We start from the raw sequence: 26,492 nt of genomic DNA, 5'->3' as shown, positions 1-26,492 counted from the left end.
CGGCGCAGCACAGCGAGCTAATATTTTATTTTAATTTACCTACCAACAATTTGTTACTTATGTCTGACAAAAATAAATTGATTAGAGTAATTCTGGCCAGTAACAACAACCTTCCAGTTCAAACCTTCCAGTATTCAATACGAAAATTAAAATTTCAATTGTTTGAATTTTTGTGTCTTGACTACTAAAATGCTCCAAAAAAAAATACCTACTGGTATACACAAAAATACAAAGCTATATTAAAATTAATAATTAAATTTTACTACGAGTATTTCACTAAGATTCTCAAATACTGACCGTAAAAAAAAAAAAAAAATTTTCTTACATTGCCAGTACCTATTAAAAATTCTCCACCAACTATTCCACCATCAAACTTACCTTGTTCATCTTCATTATCGCGTGCTTATCGTGAGCGGACAGATCCCTCAGGCGGACCAGGGTGTCTCTCAGCCGCACGTTCTGCTGCTGCAGTTGCCGCATCTCGTAGCCGGTGGCGGCGCCGTCCTCTGCGTACGGGTGCTCTATCAGAGCGCACACACCCGCACGCTTAGTTAACACGTCACACGTGTAGAGTGTCCGTCTGTCTGTGTCTTGTGGGGGTCTTAATTTTGGGAGGGAGGAGAGTTTTAACACGTGGTGGAGTTTGTTAAGATAGTTGTGGAGTTCTTAACACGTGGTGGAGTGTGTTAAGATAGTGACAAAGTATGTTAAGTTGTGGACGAGGGTATTAACACGTCATACGTGTAGCGTGTCTGTCTGTCTGTGTCTTGTGGGGGTCTTAACTTTGGGAGGGAGGAGAGTTTTAACACGTGGTGGAGTTTGTTAAGATAGTGACAAATTATGTTAAGTGGTTGTGGCCGAGTGTTTTAACACGTCACACGTGTAGCGTGTCCGTCTGTCTGTGTCTTGTGGGGGTCTTAACGTTGGGAGGGAGGAGTGACTTAACACGTGGTGGAGTTTGTTAAGATAGTGGTGGAGTATGTTAAGGTAGTGTACGAGTGTGTTAACACGTCACACGTGTAGCGTGTCCGTCTGTCTGTGTCTTGTGGGGGTCTTAACGTTGGGAGGGAGGAGTGACTTAACCAAGGTGGAGTTTGTTAAGATAGTGGTGGAGTATGTTAAGGTAGTGGACGAGTGTGTTAACACGTCACACGTGTAGCGTGTCCGTCTGTCTGTGTCTTGTGGGGGTCTTAACGTTGGGAGGGAGGAGTGACTTAACACGTGGTGGAGTTTGTTAAGATAGTGGTGGAGTATGTTAAGGTAGTGGACGAGTGTGTTAACACGTCACACGTGTAGCGTGTCCGTCTGTCTGTGTCTTGTGGGGGTCTTAACGTTGGGAGGGAGGAGTGACTTAACCAAGGTGGAGTTTGTTAAGATAGTGGTGGAGTATGTTAAGGTAGTGGACGAGTGTGTTAACACGTCACACGTGTAGCGTGTCCGTCTGTCTGTGTCTTGTGGGGGTCTTAACGTTGGGAGGGAGGAGTGACTTAACACGTGGTGGAGTTTGTTAAGATAGTGGTGGAGTATGTTAAGGTAGTGGACGAGTGTGTTAACACGTCACACGTGTAGCGTGTCCGTCTGTCTGTGTCTTGTGGGGGTCTTAACGTTGGGAGGGAGGAGTGACTTAACACGTGGTGGAGTTTGTTAAGATAGTGGTGGAGTATGTTAAGGTAGTGGACGAGTGTGTTAACACGTCACACGTGTAGCGTGTCTGTCTGTCTGTGTCTTGTGGGGGTCTTAATTTTGGGAGGGAGGAGAGTTTTAACACGTGGTGGAGTTTGTTAAGATAGTTGTGGAGGGTGTTAACACGTCACACGTGTAGAGTGTCCGTCTGTCTGTGTCTTGTGGGGGTCTTAATTTTGGGAGGGAGGAGAGTTTTAACACGTGGTGGAGTTTGTTAAGATAGTTGTGGAGGGTGTTAACACGTCACACGTGTAGAGTGTCCGTCTGTCTGTGTCTTGTGGGGGTCTTAATTTTGGGAGGGAGGAGAGTTTTAACACGTGGTGGAGTTTGTTAAGATAGTTGTGGAGGGTGTTAACACGTCACACGTGTAGAGTGTCCGTCTGTCTGTGTCTTGTGGGGGTCTTAATTTTGGGAGGGAGGAGAGTTTTAACACGTGGTGGAGTTTGTTAAGATAGTTGTGGAGGGTGTTAACACGTCACACGTGTAGAGTGTCCGTCTGTCTGTGTCTTGTGGGGGTCTTAATTTTGGGAGGGAGGAGAGTTTTAACACGTGGTGGAGTTTGTTAAGATAGTTGTGGAGGGTGTTAACACGTCACACGTGTAGAGTGTCCGTCTGTCTGTGTCTGGTGGGGGTCTTAATTTTGGGAGGGAGGAGAGTTTTAACACGTGGTGGAGTTTGTTAAGATAGTGGCAAAGGAGTGATGATGATAGTGGGTCAGGTCAAGAGTACCCGAAATCGCCGAGCTTGCGAATTAAGTATGCCGAGATCGTGGCAAGTGGAAAGATGTAGTCTCTGCCTAGCACTCCGGGGAAAAGGCGTGACTTTGTATGTAATATGGGGAATTGAGAGGAATGTCGTCATTCGTCGCGGACATTGCAAAACAAAACAACACAATAAAAAATAAAAATAAAACATTCACTGTTTTTAAAGAATATAAATTATTTCCTACAGACATGTCTCGTTACGATCAATATCATAAAATCAATTATTTTCTTTTTTTTTTTTTACCAAATTGAACCGGCGGTATATTTACGAACGTTGATAAGATATATGCCTTCTTACTCTTTCTAACTTATTGGTTAACCTTGGAGTTAGAAAGAGAAGGAACTTATGACATATACTTCGTCAACTATCGTATAATTATGCATAAATAATAATAAAAACAGTGAATGCTACAATAAAATAACAACAAAAAAATAATTTAACTACAACTAAATATGACATAAAAAAAAAACTTAAATATTATATATTATATATATATATATATATATATATATTTGATACTAAACACACATCTATATATATTATATGACTGAATGGAGAAGACCAAAAATCTGATTAAAAAAAACTATGAAAATGCATTTGTGTGTCAGGCAATATTTATACAAATGTTTATGATATTACAACTGACTGAATAACCCAACCGAAATATAATTATATACGTACAGGAATAGGCAATTTCTGTGCTTTATTTTTATCTAAAAAATAAATAAATATGTCAAAAAATAAATAAAATATGTAAATAAATTTAATAAAACTGTTATTGGTAAATTGGTAAATGGTCGTTTAATAACGATAAATGTGCAGGTTTTAATCAATATATAAGTTATCATATCATATATAAAAAAATATTTTTATAAGGCAAATTACATAGATTGAGTTAACCCCGAAGTAATTTCGAGACTTGTGTTATTATAAGATATTCGATTAATTTTAAATTTATATATATATATCGAAATATGAAGATATTATACTATGTTTCAAAGATAATATTGGAATACAGGAGTATAAATATATATAAACATCCAAGACCTAAATAAAAAGATAATAAATAATATATGTTTTATAAACACATATAATAAAACATAGTGCTTTGAAGCGAGTAGAGTGTGTGCCCTGTGTTTTTATTTATTTATTTAAGGCAACATTACATATTAATATTTTATTTTCCAAGCGTAGAATTAGCGAAAGTGCGAGCGAGGATTTCAACGTATAACGTATATAACGATAACTAACGGTTATAAAAACTGTTAACTGCCGTGTGGTTCACGGCACCGATAAAAAAAAAGGAATAGGACCACTCCATCTCGTTCCCGTGGATGTCGTAAAAGGCGACTTAGGGATAGGGCTTATAAACTTGGGATTCTTCACTTAGGCGACGGGCTAGCAGCCTGTCACTATTTACTGTTTTACTTTGACGTGGAACAGGACATACTTAGATAGTTTTTCGCGCGATGAAAACGGCGTCGCGCCGACCTTGCTACGTGGGCTATCTTTTAAAATATTAAAAAAAAAACACGATTTTCGATTTTGTTATCTTACACATTTTTTTTTTCAAAAACCGATTTTTTTTTATATAAATTTTTTTTTTTTAAATTATTTTCTAACAAAAAAAAACACCAGAAACTCACGTATGTTCCCGCCCGCCTCCATTTCCGCCCTCATGAGCTGCAAATCCAAAGTGGCCTCCTCCAATTTCTCCCTGCACTGCTCCAGCTCCAGCTGCAGGGCTTCCGCCCTCTCCTCGGCCATCTCCTTGTCCAGCGCCGCCATTTCGGCCGCCTCCTGGAGCTCCGCCGTCTCCTCGTTGTGGACCTCCAAAGCCTCTTGGGCTTCCCGGACCTGACCAACGACGAGGCATGATGACTAATTTTTGTTTTTTGGGTGTTAAAGATATTGAAATTTTTGGCGTTTTTTTTTTTGCGATTCGGCACCGATCGAAAAATAATAGGACCAGTTTATCTCTTTCCCGTGGATTTTGTAAAAGGCGACTGAAGGATAGGCTGGTAAGCTTGAGATTGTTATTTAAGGCGATTGGCTAGCGACCTGTCACTATTTGAATCTCAATTCTATCATTAAGCCAAACAGCTGAACGTGGCCTATCAGTCTTTTCAAGACTGTTGGCTCTGTCTACCCCGTAAGGGATAAAGACGTGATCATATGTATGTATGTAAAATTTTTGCGTTATTTTTTGCCGTGCTGTTCCCGACACCGATTGAAAAATAACAGGACCACTTTATCTCTTTCCCGTGGATTTTGTAAAAGGCAACTGAAGTATAAGCTGATAAACTTTGGAGTCTTCTTTTAGGGGATGGGCTTGCAACCTGTCACTATTTGAATCTCGATTCTATCAATAAGCCAAATAGCTGAACGTGGCCATTTCAGTCTTTTCAAGACTGTTGGCTCTGTCTATCCCGCAACGGATGTAGAAGTGAAGTGTCGTTTTAAAAAATCGAACCGATTGCTTTGTCCGTTCTCGTACTATTAGCCAATTCCAAATTCAAACTGGCGCAAAGACACACATAAACACACCTTTTCGCTACTGGCAACTTACACTTAAATAAATATATGTATATATACGAGACAAGTTACACAAATTGAGTTAGCCTCGTAGTATGTTCGAGACTTGTGTTACGAGATACTAACTCAACAATACTATATTTTATAATAAATACTTATATGTATAGATAAACATCCAAGACCCAAAAAAATTTTTCTTTTCTCATCATGCCCTGGCCGGGATTCGAACCCGGGCCCTCCGGTGTCACAGACAAGCGTACTACCGCTGCGCCACAGAGGCCGTCTCTATTTCATTAAGATAAGTCTTATTTATTAAGATTTATTTAGGATTAGTCTCTATAAATAAAAAGAAAAAATAAAAATAATATCAAACCTCCTGCTTCGCCCTCTGCAGATCCCTTTGCAATTGCGCTTGCGACTCCATTATCCTCGTCTTGAACTCATTAGCCTGTTCCAGCTGAAGTCTAATGCGTTCCAATTCACGCAGCTTCTCCCTGTCTTCGGCGCGGCGCACCTTGAGGGTCTCCAACTTCTCCTTCAGATCCTCCACTTCCGATTTGAGACTGGTGATCTTAAAATTATTATGATCTGGTTAATAATGACAGGTTTATTTGAGTGAAGACAATAGATCATCAGATGAGCGCAGGTGGTTGTAATGAAGATAAGGTACATTCATACATACATGTGGTCACGTCAATACCCCATGCGGGGTAGACAGAGCCAACAGTCTTAAAAAGATAAAAAATAATAAAAAATGTATACCTACGAGACAACTCACACAGATTTTTTTTCTACGTTTATTCATTTATCTCACACAATTTGTACAGTTATCCTTAAAACTAGGCAAATACAAAAGAATGGAATTGGAAACTGTGAGAGAATAGTGTCTGAAATAGGTTTAAAAAAAACCTGAAAAAGATCACCACTACATATAAAGTTAGCCTCGAAGTACCTAAGTTTATAAACATACTTAGATAATCATCCCAAAGAGCCAGGCCAATGAGATAAGTTTCGTTTCTCATCGTGCCCCGACCGGGATTCGAACCCGGGACCTTCAATGTCACAGAAAAGCGCACTACCGCTGACACACAGAGCTAATCAATATATGTATATCCGAAAAATATCCTTGTTTATCAAGAAGATAATAATCTGTCAACACTAAAGAAATTCCCTTGTAGCATAAATAAGCTACATCAGAGATCAAGGTTCGCTAACCTGACCCAGGTATTTTGACCAGGACTGACTTCTGACTGACTGACCACTTGTTGTGCCGTGTGGTTTTCGGCACCAATTAAAAAAAGAATACTCCATCTCATTCACATGGATGTCGTAAAAGGCGACTAAGGGATAGGCTTATACCAGGGTTCATTATCCAATCTAGTTAACTTGCAGACCCCGGGCTCCTCTCGAGGAAGGACGCGACCTTGACTGACAGCTGAACTATCATCACTAAAGATCGGAATGGGTAGATTGAATTGGGGTCAATGAACTGAAACGTATATATTAATATGGACATGACTCCGTTAGGGATAGCGGGATTTATAAATTATTAAGATTTTTCCGGAATTTTTACTAGTGGGATGAAGAATATATCAGTGGTAGCTGTTTTCCCCCGACTTCGTTCACGTAAATTGTAGTCCTATGTTACCCGCGGACAATGTAGTTTACTGTAAGTACTGAAATGGAATCCCGGAAAAGAGGCTTATCCATGTTATGCTTTCTACGGGTAATTCATGATGCAAATACATAAAATCAATCTACCTATTCCGATCTCTGATCATCACCTTCGAGCGAGTTCCTGGCTGCAAGCTCAATGTTCACCAACTTACCCTGGCGATAAGACGAGGAAGACTGACTTCTGACTGACTCACCTCTTGTTGTGCCTGCAAGTTGGCCATCTTGTCTTCGGCTGATGTCGTCGGCTGCGGCGAGGTGATGCTCTGCCCCGGGGTGAACTGAGGAGTGAGGGTCCCCACGAAGCCGGTCTGCCAACAGGGTATTTAAGGTTACATACATACATACATATGGTCACGTCTATATCCCTTGCGGGGTGGACAGAGCCAACAGCCTTGAAAAGACTGAGTGGCCACGTCTAGCTATTTGGCTTAACGATAGAATTGAGATTGAAATAGTGACAGGTTGCTAACCCAACGCCTAAAAAAGAATCCCAAGTTTGTAAGCCTATCCCTTAGTCGCCTTTCAAGACATCCATGGGAAAGAGATGGAGTGGTCCTATTCTTTTTTGTATTGGTGCATTTTTTATTTAAGGTTTGAAACATTTATCTAAGGCCCTGCCGCCACATTGAAGTCAATTGGAACTGTTCCAATGTGAACGGTTATTCCTTTTGACTCCAATAAAACAAATCGCAATACATACATATATACATAAAATCACGCCTCTTTCCCGGAGGGGTAGGCAGAGACTACCTCTTTCCACTTGCCACGATCTCTGCATACTTCCTTCGCTTCATCCACATACATAACTCTCTTCATGCAAGCTCGGCGGTTTCGGGTACTTTTGACCTGACCCTTTACCAGGACGTCCTTAATTTGATCAAGATACAAATCGCAATACATTACTCGTAAAACATCACCTAATAATTGTCAAATCTTATAGTATACATACAACATTGATTGACGTGGAATAAATTAATTAAAACTAAGTTTACTGCCGCTTCCGAAGCGTCAGTGTAGAGGAAGCGGTAACAAACTGCGCTGCCGCATTTTCTTCAATAAAGTCAACTTCATAATTATCCAAATTTAGAAAAAAAAATTGAATATGAATTTTGAATTTGGAATACACAAAACTGTTTATTGCACCACAAGAGTAAAACATGCAAAACAGCACAAAACAGATGGAAACTGATATGGATATCATTAATTGCAAATAACAACGCTTAATAAGCAGAGCCTTATATATCTATCAATACATGGGGTGGTTTTATTAAAATCTATAATCAAAACGATTCAATTAAAATAAAACGAACCAAATGTCGTTGCTATAAAAATTTCGAATACCACTCGTATGACAACATGGTCCTGATTAAGCGCCAATTGCTTTGCCAATTTTTAAACAAAAGAAAATTGTTAGTAACTAAACTAATTTAATGTTATCCTACATACATACAATCACGTCTGTTTCTCTCGCGGGGTAGACAGAGCCAACGGTCTTGAAAAGACTGATGGGCCACGTTCAGCTGTTTGGCTTGAATGATAGAATTGAGATTCAATTAGTGACAGGTTGCTAGACCATCACCTAAAAGAAGAATCCCAAGTTTATAAGACTATCTCTATGTGCTCTTTATAATCATCAAAACGCACTGAACGGTCAGTATGACGAAAATCAAATATTTTTTAATCATTCTGTTGTTAATGACTGTGATTGGCATCAGTCTGCTGTCATTCGCAAGTGATATATTAGATTTTTATCATTCTGGACCATCAGTCCGTCAGTCAACCGGTTAGACGATAACTCTTCCATCATTCTGAGCTAACTGATGGAGTGAAATGACGCCAAACTGAACAAGCAACCCTTGTTTAAGTCTTGTAACAAATGCAAATCATAATCTCTACCTACACCAAATGAGAACTGGGAAGAAGATATACCTATATTTGTACTTACCTCAACAAAAGATGCTCTCTTGACCAGGTCAGGTGACGACGCCCTCTCGGCAGTGGGGGAAGCGTAGGAGGTCAGCGACTGCCGACTGCTCGCTAGGGACGTCCTCGAGCTACAAGCATCGATATTTTTTTTTTTTATGTAATATCTTGTTGTCGCCTGAAGGGCTTTACAACTTAACCGGACTTTTTAGTGGCGGGGCCTGAAGGGCCTCCTGCCGACGCAGTGGCCGCTCAAAGGGTTCCCAGTGTGGGACGAACCTCGGCTTTGACGCCACCCGTGTAGGTTGAACCTAGTGTTCAACTGCCATAAGGGCCTGACAAAGTGGCGGATCCATCGGGGCGGTACCTAGTGAACCGGCCACTAGTCCTACTTCTTTGCGTTCGCCGGCGAACGCGTAGTATGTACGCGAGAATGTCGGCACGGTGCCTCTGCTGGGACGGTAGGGGGTCTGAGGGGGGGAGCATCGTTACGATGAGAAAACGACAGTTAGAGTCGAGCTTAACTGTGTTAGTACAATGCTCAGCGAATACCTCGGCCAATCGGAACGCGTCTTTAGCAAAAGGAACAAAGTGGAGAATTTAAAATCTGTGTTCGCATTTTCTAATTATTAGCTACAAAAGCTGCTTTTTTTTTGGTGAATTGACAGGTAATTCCCACAGTGTTTATCTTAAAAAATATAGTTTGGTGATAATGAAAGCAATTAACGCGTCATTTTTATTTATTTATTTTTCTCTAATATTCTTTAACATAATATGAACGTGGCCTTTCAGTCAATACGAGACTGCGGGCTCTGTCTACCCCGCAAATGATATAAACTATATGTATGTATGTATGTTCAAATAGCTGTTCGTAAACATTAAAAAGTAAAATGATCTTTAAAATGACACGTCAATTGCTACTATACGTATTATTTTGTGATCATGATTAATTTTATACAATAACAAACGTTAAATTAAATATAACATCACTTTAACATCCCCTTACACCGCAGACAATAGCAAAATCCTTTGCGATTTATCTCAACCCTGTCACTCGTTAGAACAAAGCAATAATAAATACAAGCATATTAAAAAAAAATGCCGTGTGGTTCCCGACACCGATTAAAAATAGGGCTATTCCATCATATTACCATGGTTGTCGTAAAAGGCGACTAAGTGATAGGCATATAAACTTGGAATTCTTCTTTTAGGCGATGGGCTAGCAACCTGTCACTATTTGAATCTCAATCCTATCAGCCAAACAGCTGAACGTGGCCTATTAGTCTTGAGACTGTTCGCTCTGTCTACCCCGCAAAGGATATAGACGTGATTATATGTATGTATACGTGTTAATGAAAACACTGTGTGTGTATAAAAACAATAAACAAAGTCCATCGCGGTTCGCTACAATACAATACAAATACTTTACATACATACATACATACATATGGTCACGTCTATATCCCTTGCGGGGTAGACAGAGCCAACAGTCGAAAAGACTGAATGGCCACGTTCAGCTATTTGGCTTAATGATAGAATTGAGATTTAAATAGTGACAGGTTGCTAGCCCATCGCCTAAAAAAGAATCCCAAGTTTGTAAGCTTATCCCTTAGTCGCATTTTACGACATCCATGGGAATGAGATGGAGTGGTCCTATTCTTTTTTGTATTGGTGCCGGGAACCACACGGCAGATACTTTACAAATACTTTATTTGCTATAAATGCGGAACTGTACTTATATTGTGAGGAAACAAGCACATTCAGGCAACTGAATGTGCGTCATTTAAGTATGTTCGTGTTACCAAACGGCTTACCCAAGGCGCTTTCATAAACTTGGTATAATTAGTGATATTTTACTGCATAATGCTTTTATTGACATTATCATCATTTCGCATAACATGATATGTATAAAAATGTATATATAACGATAATTATGCCAAAAATAAGTTATGCATTCTTTAAATATACATAATACTGATAAAAATTATGGGATGGCACACCGGTAATAAAACGTCAGAAAAATTAATGTGCGATTAAAATAATGCAAAAATGTTATGTGACGCGAAATTGTGGAATAAAATCGAAATGTAATCAACTGTTTCTTTTTTTAAAATTATAACTAAGTTTTATTTATTTATATATATTTATGTACATCAAGGAAGAAATAAGAATAGAACTTAAACTAAAGAGAAATTTAGTACAAGGGTACTGCTTATTTCTAGAGAAATTTCTTCCAGTTGGCCCGCGACAAGAAAATGAAATGTTTACACGTTTATGTATATGTATTTCTTACAACAAATTAAAAACATTAATTCTTGACTTCAGAAATCTAAAAATATATTTTAATCATAAAATGTTTTATTACTATTGTTAGTTTAAGAATTGGTAGAAAGCATTTAAACACTAAATTAAATGTACAGTCAACCGCATATCAAGTTGCCCTGAATAAAACTCTATGGCGTACACAGAGGCAAATTTGCAGTGATTTTGAGTAGGTTGATATCTGTCACTGTACTGTACAGGTAAAACTATATAAAAATACAAATGACAAGCAAAGTGGTATAGTAGGTTCAGGGCTGGTGATTAAAAGAACTATGAATACAGCCGTCATTGCAACTTATGTGCTGGTACAATAATGTTACAAGACATAATACGAACATTTTCTGTCTCTGTATATGTCAGATTTGCTGTCAAACGCGATTTCAAATTAAGAACAGACATATGACATTTCCAAATTAAAAAAATTAAACAATAACCAGCCAGATTACATTTCGAATTTGGAATTATGCGTTAGCGGTTACGTGGGTATACAGTGCGTACAGTGCTTGAAAGCTGTTTATGGTTTTCAATTTTTTTTTTATTACCTCGACATAGACAACGTTCCGGACTTGGTCTGCGCCGGTGACGCCTTCCGACGCACCCTTCAGTGTCCCAAAATGTTAGTCATGTTAAACATTATTCATTCATTAGCAAGTTAGTTAAATAATAACAGTATTACCAGTTTTAGAAGTCGCCTCGGCAATATTAGATGGCGCAGAATAGCGCAACCTACCGCCGAATCAAACCGAACGAAAACTCAATAAAATAACGACCTTATTACAAGTACGTTAAACTTAAAATCCAAAAACGAAATTTCTCCCGCTATCTCGCTCTTAATAGATGTACAATTGCGGACAGTTCAGTTCGCGCGTTCAAATAGCGCGCTCTGATTGGCTCAATTATTTTCGCGCCATTAGAATTCTGCGCCATTCATTGACGTAACTTATAAAAATAGTGATACTGTATACATACTCTCTTACACTTATAAACCAAACAGATTGTACTCGGCGATAATAAATGCGATGTTTAGAAAGACAAGATTTAAATAATGTTGACACCTCACTTATTAAAGTTCAGATATAGAATTTATATGTGTATATCACATGTAGTTTTGAGAATGGATGTCCTGCCCATACTAGTCAACGTTGAATATATGGCGAGAGAATTCAACTTTTAATGTCATTTTCATGAGACAACGATGACATATTAAGTAATTTCATTACAACTATTTGAAATACCAAACAGATGAACTCTTTCAAAACTCCGAATTTTAATACCGCCAAATACATTACAAGCTTTCTTCGTGAACTGTCAAAATAAATTTAAAAAAAGGGAGCTTCATAAAAAGCGAATTCTGTCTCGTTCGAATAAAACTGTTCGTTAAAAAAGGTTAAAAAAAAGTGTAATAAGCAAACACATCATGCTGGTTTGTTAACTTTTGAATTTGATACGATACATTGAAATACATTGGAAGTATTTCGGTACCTGAACAACTGTACGTTCAGACAAACAGCATAAAATGCACTACCGAAACACGACATCTTATTTATTAGGTAAATACCATCTTAATTAAATGTATCCCACAGGATTTGAACCCAAGACAAAATAAACAAAAGAACGAGACTACCTAAATTTCGTTACTGTATTAATCATGATTTTAAAAACATTAACACACATAATACTAGTACTGTAGCGCATTAAATCTATTTACAAACTGGCTAGAAAAAAAAAAAAAGAAAAACAAAAAACAAAAAAAAAAGAACAGAAAGTGCACAAAGCAAACAGCGGTGCGGTTCTACATGACAATACTCACGTGGTCGGTCTAGATCTCTGGGCCACAGTTATACTAGCAAGAGAAACAAATCTCGTTAAACACGCACACACTCTAATATTAAAATGTCGGTAATGTGTTGCATGCACACTACATCACTACTACATACAATAGATTTTACTTCAAAAAGTTTCAATGGCGTTGGATTTTGAAATTCGAGCATTTGTTAAATTTGGATATAACCAAGCGCCAAATTTGACAATTTTTCGTTTCCAAATTCAAATAAAATGTGGGTACATTTAATGCGCCATGTTTTATTTTTCTTTCTATTGAAGATTCTTTTGACAATATTAATATAAAACTGCAAAAGATTTTTTGGCATAAGCATCATTTCTCATAACTTTCCACCGTGTAAAACGTTATGCGAAATGATCATTATGTCAAATGTTATGCAGTCTAACTTTGGGGTATCATGACGACTTAGCGTGGGAATATTACTTGGTTTTGTAACAAAAACAAATGAACTAGCATAGTAATCATACTTCACTTGCATTCTGTAACGAATGTATACTGTGTACCCTGTGATAGTCGGGCGCCGCTCCGGGCTTGGACTCGGTGTTGCCATTTGAGGACTTATCACACAATTAGTAGTTATTTATTTAAACTTTATTGTTGGTACACACATAAAGTGGATACAATATTTGACAGTAACTTAAACCACAGTTCCGGTAAATTCCTGATACCACAACATATTTATATAACAACAATTTTTACAACTAAATTCAAATAATTAAGTTTGGATTAAATTATGGTCCATTGCAAAAATTATTGAAAGCTGAAAATTATTTCAGTACATTTGGTTTGATATTATTTGCAAGGGAATATTTCAGTAAAGAATTATATTATAGAACAATTTATTTATATGTTATGATTAAACTATAATGGCTAATCTATAACTAAATATGTCAATAAGTTAGTATTAGATTTGTGATTAAAAAAACACATGCTTCTCTTTCATTTGATAATAATTTTAAACTTACACCTTATGAAATTGTAACCTTGAAATTAGTACTATAAATGAATTAATTACCGCCCAAACATTTGATAAACTATAAACTAAAGAACCATAAAGTTTTGCCAAATAGATTTCAATCAATGTTGCCAAAAAAAGAAATAGAATATTTACATAAAAAGTGGAGTAATGTAGATATTTTTACCAATTTTAGTAGCTTAAACTGATTTTGTCATGTTTATCTACACAGCGGAATTGGGTCTTACAATATTTGTGTGACTATTAGCTTCGCTGGTTAATGTTTTGTGAAAGAAAACAAAAAGGTTTTTATTGTAAATATTCTTTCTTTTTGTTGGCGAAATATACCCAATACCAGACATCAAGACAGTAACGTACCTGCTAAGTCGACGATTCGAGGCCGTAGCCCTAGGCTCCTGAGTTGATGACGTCATCGAGGACATTGACGTCTCCATCGGATTGTCCTCTGCATCCAGCAGTTGGATCTGGGTCTGACGTACGAAGACACCATAGTTCTCTTCACACTGAAATTGTGGTTATAATTCATGAAAATATAAAATTAGCATTCAATTCAGCTTCGCAAAAGTGGGAAATATTTTTGTGAAAAATTTCATGAAAATGAGTCTAGGAGTTCTTGAGTTTATTTGTTACAAACATACAAAAATAAAATGTTATTATATAATAAATGTCTATTTATTAATAGTGTGGATGAGATGTATATCATAAAGGGTATCATCATGGAAAGCTACTTAATGTATATAATGCGAAGTTGCTTCCTGTGTCTGTCCCTCTGTCTGTCTGTATGCTTAGATCTTTAAAACTACACAACAGATTTTAATGGACTGTTTTTCATAGATAGAGTGATTCCAGAGAAAATACCCGTGCGACGCTAGAGCAGGTCGCTAGATAATAATATGGTATGCTTAAAACAGCAATTGAGAATTTTGCCATTTTTTTAAAACAAAAATGGATTCAATTGTTAAAATTTTCATCCTCTACTTTAACACGCGTTAAGGAGTGTAATTCGACACAAGTTAGTATGATATTAAACAGCACAATATGCTACACTCTGTATAAGAAAACTTTTGAGCATTGCAATGGAAGAGATATTAGTTGAATATTATAAATTATTTATTTCCAAAACAAAACTCACATTGAAGTAAGCGTGTCCCCGCACGGTGCCGTTGTTCTTGCCCTTTGGCTCGTCCAAAATCACTCCAATCCATTTGCCAGTAGCGAACGTCGGATATCCTATGTAAGCGACAGAGCCCTTCACATCTTTACCTACTACGATTACACGCTGCCCTAAAGTTAGTTTTTCTGACATGTTCACTACTTATTATCCTTCTGACTACACGAAAACTGAAAAATACAAGGGAAAATCGATCAAAATACGCGAATATTAAATTTTTTAACGTTCTAGCCAATCGTTGTAAAAAACAATAAAAAATTTATATATTGCCTACCTATACGAAAGAATAAATACTTATTTCATAAAGATTTCACTGAAACATCATTTTAACGCGAATAAACGATTACTTTAATATTTCTATTGTTATTAATTTTTGATTTTACAACAAAAAAAATTACTAAACTTAGTCGTAAAATGTCAAAGTGACGTTTCGGTTCGCTGAAATCATCAGTAGCGTTTTGTTTTTATCGTAAACATAACGTAACTTATACACCTAGTACAAACAAAACGCTACTCAAGTACATAATCAGCTAACAAGGAAATTAGATTCCTAGTAATCAACTGAGAAGCGTTGTGTTTAAAAGATTAGTGGCTGGACTGAAGCAGATGTTTGTGTAACCGCACAAACATTTGCTCCCTTATTAACATCTCTCTTTTTTCTACTACTCCAGTTAAGTTCAAAGGACGTAAGAGAAAGAACATAAATGCTTACTTTAATTGATGATTCCTCTTTTTTTAATTTCACCTATCAAAAATACTTCCTGACGGTGATAACAAATTTAATTTCCACAAATCAATATACGGGAGCATATTGAGGCAAAGACTGCGGTCGCGTGCATTTAACTCCAAACTCCTTTCTTGTTCTTTCTCCTGGCGTTAATACCGGTGCCATGAGGTTCCAGGCACCAGTACAAAAAAGAATAGGACCACTCCATCTCTTTCCCATGATGTAAAAAGGCGACTAAGGGATAGGCTTTCAAACTTGGGATTATTTTTTTAGGCGATGGGCTAGCAACCTGTCACTATTTGAATCTCAATTCAATCATTAAGCCAAATAGCTGAGCGTGGCCTATCATTCTTTTCAGGACTGTTGGCTCTGTCTACCCCACAAGGGATATAGACGTGATCATATGTATGTATGTATGTTAATACCGGTTACATCCCCAGTCAGTTCTCTAGAGAGTAACCGGTAGCTATAACCTATAATCAAGATCGGGACTGAGTAAGTTGACTGTTGACCAGTTTCAGAATCTTCTTGAAATTTTGCATATAACTAAGAGGCTAGAGTAGGATAAAGGGTAGAGATTTTTATCCCGTTAAAAACTCAGTTCCTGTGGATTTGCAAAAAAAAAACCCTGTATTCCTTTGTAGGTGGCGCGCCATGCTAGTCCCGCTGAGCGTGGTCTTTTGTCTTTTCAAGACTATTAGCTCGATCTACCCATTGATTGAAGCTCTCAAGGATGAATATTCCCAGGTTTTTTTTTTCACATTTTCCATTATTTCTTCGCTCCTAAGAGTTGCTGCTTGATGATAAATAGTCTTAAGCCTTCCTCGATAAATGTTCTATTCAATAGAAAAAGAATTTTTCAATTCGAACCAGTAGGAGTTTAGCTCGTTCAAACAAACAAACTCTTCAGCTTTATAATATTAATAGGTATAGATAAGAAGTTACATTTCGTAACTACTTGGAATCTAATCACATTATTATAATTATACTTTTATAATTAGCTAAGTAGGTACTTATTTATTTACCGGTAGATTACTAATATTACCCAGTGAAGGCCGTTGTGTTGACTAATGCTCTTGAGTATGATAATCAGACGCGCCTAGTAACACAAATAATGCTGATTCGCATGCCGCATGGTATTTTAGAATTATGTTTTTAGCATCATATTTTTCAGTCGGATTTAAATAAGAGATTGCTACACATAATAAGTTACTATTTTTATTGCTTGTAAAGGAATAAGGAAGTTAAGGCGAAAAGGGGGGATACGGGAGACGATTAATTTACTATGGAGATACCTAATAAAACTAGCTGTGCCCTCGACTTCGTCCACGTGGAAAAGTTATTCCTCGCTAAATGGGTCTATTCAACGCAAAAAGAATTTTTCAATTCGAACCAGTAGTTTCTGAGATTAGCGCGTTCAAACAAACAAACAAATTCTTCAGCTTTATAATATTAGTATAGATTTTTACGATTGAGGAAATAGGTAAGAGATATTAATCGCTAAGTTCCAGCTATAGACAGGTATTTATATTTTGAAAAGAGCCCAACAGAGGGCGTGCGCGACCAGCATTATGATTATTGGAATTTATTCATCAGATAGAAATAACAAAACAATACAAATACGTCATTCATACCTCGTTATTTTAATGTATCACAAATTGGCCTTGGCTAGATTGATCGATCTTTATTGTATTAGGAAAACATAACCTAACAGAAAAATCACAGACAATGACTCAATAGCTGCGAATGAGTCAACATTACGATTGTTATTAAGAATTTAACACAAGTGGAGTGGAAACTTTCACTGGCGTTGGGTTGGGCGTGCGTTGGCAGTCTCGCAAATTTCCCGTTATGTAGCTTGTTTGCCACCACAGCAAAAAAAAAAAGAGCACACATATACAAAAACATATTTATTAATTCAATCATTACAGAAATTTAAAAAATACAATGTCGTAAAAAAACGTGTATTATTTATTATATGTATGTATCCTCGTTCGGTTTGAAATTGCAACTAAAGACTTTAGACGGCGTACACTTTACACATGGGAGTAACGAAGGCACGGGGCGAGGGCCTGAAAGGCCTGCCAGTCCTCTCTCTGTAAACGTCGATGCTTTCTAAATACATATTCGAAGGGTTTTATTATAACACGCGCGTCATCGACAGACTATAATGATTTTCATGATATAGATTGGCTTAAAAGCCGTGCACCTTCAGTTGGTCGGGCTTAACCAGACCAGACTTCGTCAGCCACTGGCAAATGTTCTCTCGTTGATCGCCCTGCAGTTGTAACACTTCGCCGTACTCCGGGTGCTCCACAACGGTCCCGTTGCACGCAAACTCCTTCTTGCATGCCCGCACTATCTTCTTCAGGTCATACTCGGATGACAGACCCTGCACCGTAGTCAGCGTCTTGCGCCCGCTCCGCTGCTGGATTCGGACGTGGACTAAACCATCTTGTACGTCGTCCTCCGAGCTTTTAATAGCATCGGCGAATGGATCGAATGTGTTGAGATTCTGGATGGACATACGATTGAACGTGCCTTCTCTTTGTTCCAACGAAACACTGCGATACGACGCACTTCAACTTTGTAAGCTGTCACTGATAACGCGCGGCGCTTGACGACTGTACGCAGTCAACGACCAATTTACTCAAAACTCCAAAGTGTAATGGCGGAGCGACGGGCCGAAAAATGAAATTGTCACGCGGAGGCGGAAATATCGATCGGCCATAGACAACTTGACGTTAGCTTTGGATGCGTTCACACTAAAAAATTATGATGAAAGCGATGAATCGATCGATTTAATTTTTTAAATAGAAACCAATTTTTTTTGTTTTTATTCAGGTATTATTTAACCTTTTAGTTTAGCGTACAATTTTGGCACATAGTCATCATATTGTGCAACGTAAAAATTTCCAGCTATTGGCACTCCAAGTTTAAACTGCTGAGCGAATTTTGAGATCGAAAACTTGCCTCTTTTATCACCAGAATTATTGGGCAACTTTGGAATTTTTGAGAAGTTGCATTTTTCTGGTTGCTTGTAAAGCAAGTATACGTAGCGGTGGAGCCCAGTTCCTTTGGGTGGCCCAGAGCCAATATAATCCGACAAAACCTCTCCTTTCTCTAAATTGTTTGCGAGAATATTTCCTACAAGCCAGTGATGCCATTCTCTGAATTTAGGATTCTCACGACTTGGAGCATCGGGGTCCACCATAGCCAAAGTATAATATTCAGATTCCTTAGCCGCCCACTTCACAACTGGTTTATCTTTTACTTGAGTAGGAGTCAATTCCTTGCCTATTTCGACGCGAACTCCACTTGTATATTGAACGTCCAGCAATTCAGAAGGAGCCATATTTATAACATCCGGAACGATGCAATGTTCCTTGAAAAGTCCTTGTACATTCGCCATAGTGGGCTAAAAAATAAGCGTAAAACCTTTGAGATCACCACTATTTTCCCAAATTCCTATTTTCGTTTGAACTCCTGTTTTTTAGCTAAACAAACCCAGCCTGGAAATAAAGACGATATGATATATTCTACCGCCCAACTGAGCTGCTAGGCAACATACAAACGAAACTGCTTAGCAACGATTATTTTTCTAAATCCTAAAGAAAAACGTGTCGGGCTTCATGCTGATTGCTATTGTGAATGCCACTATCAATGTAACTTTGATGTCAAATAAATGTCATATATGCGCCAAATAATGATTATTCTTTTCAAATAAAACCCCAGCTTATCTCGGTGTATATCTTATACATGCTGCCAAAATACTTACACACTTTAACACTAAATTATTTTTAAAAAGATGTATCCATGGCCGTGAACATCATCGCTTAGCGATAAAAAAAAAAACAAAAAAAAAAGAGCTGAGAACTTAACGTGACGTCATTTCAAATTTTTATCTGTGTTTTTATAGTTTGATTGATACATTCATGCATTTCATGATCAATCAATTCTACGCAAAAATACTAGCATTCATTCATAAACTAGTACAATTCAAAAGTAGATAATTGTTTTCAGTTTTATCGACAAGTTCGACAACAGAAAAGCGTAAATGAGCTATATATGCCCGATAACAAAATAAATATGACGAAAACCTTCCATTCGCCTTTTGACTTTAACCTTGATAAAAACATTCACCTGTACAAATTCCAAATAGCAAATGATTTAGTTGATAGTTAATACTGTCTGGATATACGCGATTATCTCTTTGGCGAATAATAATTAGATAAACGTAGATAATAATATTTTATACATTCATTATTTGTGGTGTGCGTGATGTGATTGTATTATGTTGAGACAAACTACATAAATATTAAAAGTAAATAGGTATCTAATCTACCGACTAAAGTATACGTAAATAAGAAAGTTATTGTTTTTGCGGGGTTAATAAAATAAGCTCTAGTAGGTATTATTGAACAAAAACAAATACAATGTGCAAAAGAGAAACTTAAAAATAAAAGTGTAAATTAATTAATTCAGCAAATTTTAAAATATTACACTACTTTATGTACTTCAGTCTAAGATAAGAAACGGATGCTAAAATGAAAGCAAAATTAACTAAAGAGTGGTTTTTAAATACAAAATGGGGAAAAATTGCGAGTAAGTATTGCCAGCATAATTTTAATTTTATTTATATATTTTTAATTTAGTTGTTTAACCCAAATTATCTTCAGGTACCTAAGTAAATAATTGTAGTCCTTTATTAAAGTGCTTCAATTTAAGACAGGCTTTTACATTTTATCATCATTTAAAATCAATCATTTTTGTATGTTACGGTAAATTTCTACATACAAACCATTTCACGAGCAAAATTTTGTAGGTACCTACTTGAGTTTGTATGATCGCTATGGATCGCTAGTCACGAAAAGTGAAAAACAATTGAAGTGAAGATTTAGACTCTGCCTGCCTACCCTTCCTGGAAAGCGGCGTGTTTTTATGTACCCATGTTTCTGGTTTGTACCGTGTGGTTAGAATATGTCTCGTCCATCTCAACTTCGGGGTAGGTAGATGTTGAGTATGTTCTACATCGCACGCTACGACATTTTTATCGCGCGATAAACAATCGCTGGTCCGTTTCACGTCATAATTAAAAGCTAAATAGCGACAGTTTATCGCGTGAAAAAACGGCGACTAAGGAGCGAAAGAATCTAAGGATATACTCGTGCCCAATGTATGTATGGGCACGAGTATGTAAATAAAGGCATTGGCTTGTGAACATCATTAATAATATATAAACTTACTGATATTAATAAACGTAAAAATAGATGTTGGCCGATTCTCAGACCTACTCAAGATGCTCACAAAATTTCATGACAATCGGTCATGCCGTTTCGGAGGAGTACGGGAACGAACATTGTGACACGAGAATTTGTATATTTGAGTTAGTATCTCGTAACGCAAGTCTCTTACTTCGAGGCTTACTCAATCCGTGTAATTTGTCCCGTATATATGTATATTTATACTTATTGCAGTAATCAGCTGGGGAGACAGGTACAAGCCAGGAGTTCTCCTGGTACACGGCTACATGGACTCGGCGGCCACCTTCGAACCTTTGGTGTCTCTACTGCCGGACACGTATCACTATGTCAGCTTCGACTTTCCTGGTGAGATCTGATGAAAATGTCCTTTATTATAGGTAGTTAAAATAACTTTGGTAAAAATAGAACCGCCTCCAATCGAAGTCCTGTTTTTGTGAAGTCGGTTAAATTTTTTATACTTTCTCCTAAGTGGAACAAACACTTTCCTGAAAACTGCATCAAAATCGGTTCATACATTTGTAAGTATACCTAAGTAATCATTATAAAATATGTAGAGTTAGTATCTAATGACACACAAGTCTCGAACTTCAAACAATATAATTAACACCTCCAAAAAAGGTGGTTCTCAGTTTCACCTGTATGTTATGTATTATGTATGTTTGTCTGCTATTATCTCGCGTTTCGCTGAACCGATTTTGATGCGGTTTTCAGGAAAATGTTTATTTAGATACACTTAGGAGAAGGTTTAAACCGTCTTAAAAAAGGAAGATATCGATTGTAAGCCGTTCTCTTTCACAAAAGTTATTAATTCGTCTAATTTTCAGGGCACGGCAAATCGGATCACGTCGCCACCAGTCTGCTAGTCCAGCAAGCCTTCGTCGTGGAAACCATTAAGGATATAGTTAACCATTTGCAGTGGAGGAGCTTCATGTGTGTGGCACATTCCATGGGATGTTTAATTGGTAAGGCTTTCATACATATAACCACGTCTTTAGTGCTTGTGGGGAAGACAGAGCTGAAAGACCGATAGGCCACGTTCAGCTGTTCGGCTTAATGATAGAATTGAGATTCAAATAGTGACAGGTTGCTAGCCCATCGCCTAAATGGAGTATCCCAAGTTTACTTGCCTATTCCTTAGTCGCTTTTTACGACATCCATGGAATCCAGATATGGAGTGGTCCTTTTCTTTTCTGTATTGGTGCCGGGAACCACACGGCACTTTAAAAAGGATCCCCACATCTTTATGGTTGCACCTGCATTTTCAGTCAGTTATGCAGGTTTATTCACGATGTTTTCCCTCATCGTAAGAGCATTGGTTGGCACTTAAACTAATGTAGGTACATAACACAGCATAATTTGAATCAATACCTCCACGTGCATTGTTCACGCATTTTAACCCTCGACGGGAAAAGCGGGGTGTTATAAGTTTGTCGTGTTTGTCTGTTAGTGGTATCATAGCTCACAAACGGATGAAGCAATTTCAATTTAGTTTGTTTTTTGATTTAGTAAGGTGCGAGTGTTTATGTTGTACAAATTATTTGTTATATTTCTTACAGCATCTTTGTATCACCATCTTTACCCCGGTAAAATCAAGAGGATCATCAAAATAGATCCTCTGCTAGCGTTGACAGCATATTATTATCTGAACGAAGCCCACGCGTTCTGGTTTAAGTGGTGTCATGAATATTATTACGACCATTATCATTTGTACAACGGGTGAGTTGATAGATTTTTTTTTAAACTTATTTTTTTTTTCATAGTTACACAAGAAAATATTGGAGCAGCGCTGTGCTGTGTGGTTCCCGGCACCAATACAAAAAAGAATAATACCACTTCATCTCTTTCCCGTGGATGTCGTAAAAGGCGACTAAGGGATAGGATTACAAACTTGGGATTCTTTTTAAGGCGATGGGCTAGCAACCTGCCGCTATTACTACACCATCTGAATTTTTCAATTCGAACCAGTAGTTCCTGAGATTAGCGCGTTCAAACAAACTCTTCAACTTTATAATATTAGTATAGATGTACTCCTTTAGTGAACAATAAAGCATTTACTTATTTACATTTCAGGGCACCCCCAAGGTTGTTCTCGCGCGATCAGCTCATAGAATCCACGATGAGCACTCGCAACTTGACTCGGCAGCAGGCCGAGACAGTGCTGTCGCGGTCCATGGTGGCAGCTGAGAACGGACTCGTCAGGTAAACGCCGTGCGGTTCCCGGCGCTTAAGAATGTGTTCAATACGTCTTTCCCATGGATGTCGTAAAAGGAATAGGAGCATATTCATCTGGCGCAAGTTTTAATTCTGGTCTTGTAATGAAGAAAAACATGGCATCATTGTAAGGCAATCAAGGAAACATACATACATACATATAAGCACGTCTATATCCCTTGCGGGGTAGAAAGAGCCGACTGTCTTGAAAATACTGATATGCCACGTTTTGCTGTTTGGCTTACTGATATAATTGAGATTCATATAGTGACTGTTTCTGAAAGTGGCTTTTCAGTCTTTTCAAGGCTGTTGGCTCTGTCTACTCTGTAGACTATAAAACGTAATAGAATCGATCAAAGAAATTATAGATCAAGAAAATTGAAAAATAAATAATGTACAGCTACAGGAAGGTTACTTCATGGCCTCTGTGGCGCAGCGGTAGTACGCTTTTCTGTGACACCGGAGGCCCCGGGTTCGAATTCCGGCCAGGGCATGATGAGAAAACTGTCTCTGATTGGTCTGGATCTTGAATGTTTATCTATATAAGTATTTATTATAAAATATACTTAGTATCGTTGAGTTAGTATCTCGTAACACAAGTCTCGAACTTACTTCGAGGCTAACTCACTCTAAGTAATTAAAAAAAAAAAAGTGTAATTTGTCCTGTATAGAAAAAAATCCTTTGGAAGCACATTCTAAAAATGCAATTTAATTTTACAGAACATCAACCCAACCCATCATGCGTCGGATGCTCAACATCCCGGCTTTCAAAGACTCCCTCGTCTACATTCTTCAACACAGGCCTCCGCCCACCCTCAACATTCACGGGACCAAGACCAAAATACCCAAGGAAGAGAGGGAATATGTCCAAAAACACTTCGTATTCGATAGTCCTACAGTATTTAATGTGTATATAGATGCGTATCACGATTTGCACGTGACACATCCTGGAGAATTGGTGCCTCACATAGTCGAGTTTATGGACAGAAAGCATTTTAGAGCGAAATTATGATGATATTTGATGATAGAATAGAATAGATAGATTTATTTTCAAAATTGGACACAAGGTATCACTTATTGAAGTCACATCACTTAAATCTTATTATAACTACTACCGCTTCCAAAGCGCATGTGTAGAAGAGGCGGAGCAAACTACACTGCAGCATTTTCATTGACCATCACTGCCGATGAAGCTGTACTTTGCAACGTAATGCTATAGTAACACGTTTCACAGCGCTCTGCTGGTCAAGTACGCGTATGACCAGCGATGAAACCAGCCGTATACATGTCATGTTACAGGGTTGACACAGACAATATCCTATCTACCAACCTTCCAGTTATACAAGCTGAATCAAACGAGGGGTGCACTGCTCTTGCATTTACTTGATAGAGCCAATTCAACAATCAAAAATAAATCCGTTTAAAAATTTTTGCATTTAATAATTGCGGTTGTATAAGGTGGAATGTATAAAATTAATAATATTCTTATTATTAAAATTAATAATTTTGTGTTTTATTTTTTACATACATACATAAAATCATGCCTCTTTCCCGGAGGGAATATACACTACATTTATTTAATTATTTCTTTGATGAAAATTGTTTATGTCCAAATATTTATATCTGCTAAATAAAATATATACTTTAGCCATAACATCCTCTATAAGCAATCTTTCTGGGTAACCCACCTAACCCAAACTGGATCATGTTTACAAATCCAGTTGCCTGAGTTATGGTACAGTGTAGTTTATTCCGTCGATTCTTCCACACTTGCTCTTTTAAAGCGGTAGTATAACAAGTTGTGTTCAAGTCATTTAGTGATAATTTATAAGTTATTTTGAAACTAAATTTATTTCTTTTTCCATACATGTTGCGTCATTTTTACTGTCACTGTAATTTATAAACCGTTGGTTATCAAACAAACATATGTACATACCTTTACCGATATATTTTAGAAAATAGTCATTCATACACAACAGCATTAAGATTAGAATTCGTGCACCATCCTTATTTAGTCAAACACTTTAACAGTTCAACCACCAGGGTTTTAAAAATATGACATTAATTAAAATCACCAGTATCATTTTAAATTCTTTAATTTTGCCCTCGCCAACATTACATCGGCTGTAACAGGTTCCATCAGCTTACTGGCAACATTATCATTCTTCATCTGTAACACCACTTCCTGTGTAGCTTTTAATCTTCTCTTCAAAATCTCCATTTTCTGTTGTCGCTGCATAATTTCTGAAGTAAAATTTTCTATCTCCTTACATGTATCATCTAATTCGGTTGGGACCGTGTGTTTAGGCTTGAATCGATGATTTGATATAGTTTCCAACTGTAAATTCAACATCTGATTTTCTACAAGCGACGCTTTCATTTCATATTCGACACACATTTTGCCGAATTTTTTTCGCGTATCAACCACAACGTTCATGAGCTGTTCGCATTTCTCGTCTAATAAAAGGTCTGCCATATCTGTGAATTTACAAAAAAGAACAGAATATAAATGTTGTGATCTATAAATCTATGTAAGTGCAATGTTTATTGTACCAAGTACCTACTTAATTCGATTTTTAAGCACTCACAGAAGTTGGCTTTGTGTAAATGTGCAAAGTATTCCACTTTATGATAAAATACAAGAAACAGAAATAATGCACTAAATAATCTTTATATAAAACCAAAACATTAATTTTATTATTTAAGAAGTTAAGTAGGATGTAACGATAAATTCGTTCAATTTCAAATAAAAACAAAAATATAGGCACAGAGGGTGAAGAGCAAGGGGCAGGGAAAGTGACAGCGGCTGTCTGATTTCATAGACAAGGTGTATCTTTTGTCTTACTCACAGGCGCAGGTGAGTAATACAAGCATAGTTAGGGTTTGCCGGCGTGCTTAAGTTACATACATACATACATATGGTCACGTCTATCTCCCTTGCGGGGTAGACAGAGCCAACAGTCTTGAAAAGACTGAATGGCCACGTTCAGCTATTTGGCTTAATGATAGAATTGAGATACAACTAGTGACAGGTTGCTAGCCTATCCCTTAGTCGCCTTTTACGACATCCATGAGAAAGAGATGGAGTGGTCCTATTCTTTTTTGTATTGGTGCCGGGAACCACACGGCACAAGTTAAGACTCATTAGTCTTGACTGGGCCACGACAGTCAAGGCTTGGACGTAGTAGCTATAAACGAGACTATGTAATTAGTGAATCAACGTCTATCATGCAATATGTTTCACTATTAAAAATTCTACAGAGTTACTCAATTTTCCAGTATTGAATGTAAGAGTGTTTGTCCAACTTAGACTATAAAGTCAATTACCAATATATGTAATATTTACAAACCTGCATCACGACAATTTCAGTCTTGGCTATAGTGAGACTTGTGAG

At 37.4% G+C, this 26,492-nt stretch overlaps 4 protein-coding genes across 10 annotated transcripts in view; 1 reads left to right on the top strand and 3 right to left on the bottom strand.

The window, feature by feature from the left end:
* Positions 1-15,061, bottom strand: part of LOC106138959 (dynactin subunit 1) — a 47,155-nt gene extending 32,094 nt beyond the window's left edge. For 4 of the 7 annotated variants that reach the window (XM_060953142.1, XM_060953145.1, XM_060953147.1 and 1 more), the window contains exons 1-8: positions 14,857-15,061; positions 14,082-14,227; positions 11,448-11,504; positions 8,606-8,714; positions 6,855-6,968; positions 5,357-5,554; positions 4,095-4,305; positions 379-521 (exon numbers count right to left, since the gene is read on the bottom strand). In XM_060953142.1, the coding sequence (XP_060809125.1) occupies positions 379-521; positions 4,095-4,305; positions 5,357-5,554; positions 6,855-6,968; positions 8,606-8,714; positions 11,448-11,504; positions 14,082-14,227; positions 14,857-15,030 (1,152 nt within the window). In that variant the 5' untranslated portion in view covers positions 15,031-15,061. Of the gene's footprint in view, positions 1-378; positions 522-4,094; positions 4,306-5,356; positions 5,555-6,854; positions 6,969-8,605; positions 8,715-11,447; positions 11,505-12,715; positions 12,749-14,081; positions 14,228-14,856 lie in introns of all 7 variants that reach the window. The other 3 variants (XM_060953144.1, XM_060953143.1, XM_060953146.1) reach the window with 3 other exon arrangements.
* Positions 15,062-17,517: 2,456 nt separating this feature from the next.
* Positions 17,518-18,308, bottom strand: LOC106138948 (eukaryotic translation initiation factor eIF1). The gene has a single exon (XM_013340256.2). The coding sequence runs from the start codon at positions 18,147-18,149 to the stop codon at positions 17,817-17,819; it is 333 nt and encodes a 110-aa protein (XP_013195710.1). The 5' UTR covers positions 18,150-18,308; the 3' UTR covers positions 17,518-17,816.
* A 165-nt stretch (positions 18,309-18,473) lies between these two features.
* On the bottom strand, positions 18,474-19,150 carry LOC106138949 (protein D2-like). The gene has a single exon (XM_013340258.2). The coding sequence runs from the start codon at positions 19,032-19,034 to the stop codon at positions 18,474-18,476; it is 561 nt and encodes a 186-aa protein (XP_013195712.2). The 5' UTR covers positions 19,035-19,150.
* A 387-nt stretch (positions 19,151-19,537) lies between these two features.
* On the top strand, positions 19,538-24,497 carry LOC106138950 (serine hydrolase-like protein 2). The gene is made up of 6 exons (XM_060953140.1): positions 19,538-20,227; positions 21,100-21,231; positions 21,711-21,848; positions 22,443-22,602; positions 22,957-23,085; positions 23,818-24,497. Exons 1-6 carry the CDS (start codon positions 20,170-20,172, stop codon positions 24,107-24,109), a joined length of 909 nt encoding a protein of 302 aa, XP_060809123.1. The 5' UTR covers positions 19,538-20,169; the 3' UTR covers positions 24,110-24,497.
* Positions 24,498-26,492: the final 1,995 nt, after the last annotated feature.

Source organism: Amyelois transitella, chromosome 31 (assembly GCF_032362555.1).
Source record: "Amyelois transitella isolate CPQ chromosome 31, ilAmyTran1.1, whole genome shotgun sequence".
Lineage (NCBI taxonomy): Eukaryota > Metazoa > Arthropoda > Insecta > Lepidoptera > Pyralidae > Amyelois > Amyelois transitella.
This window is presented reverse-complemented; position numbering and strand designations above follow the sequence as displayed.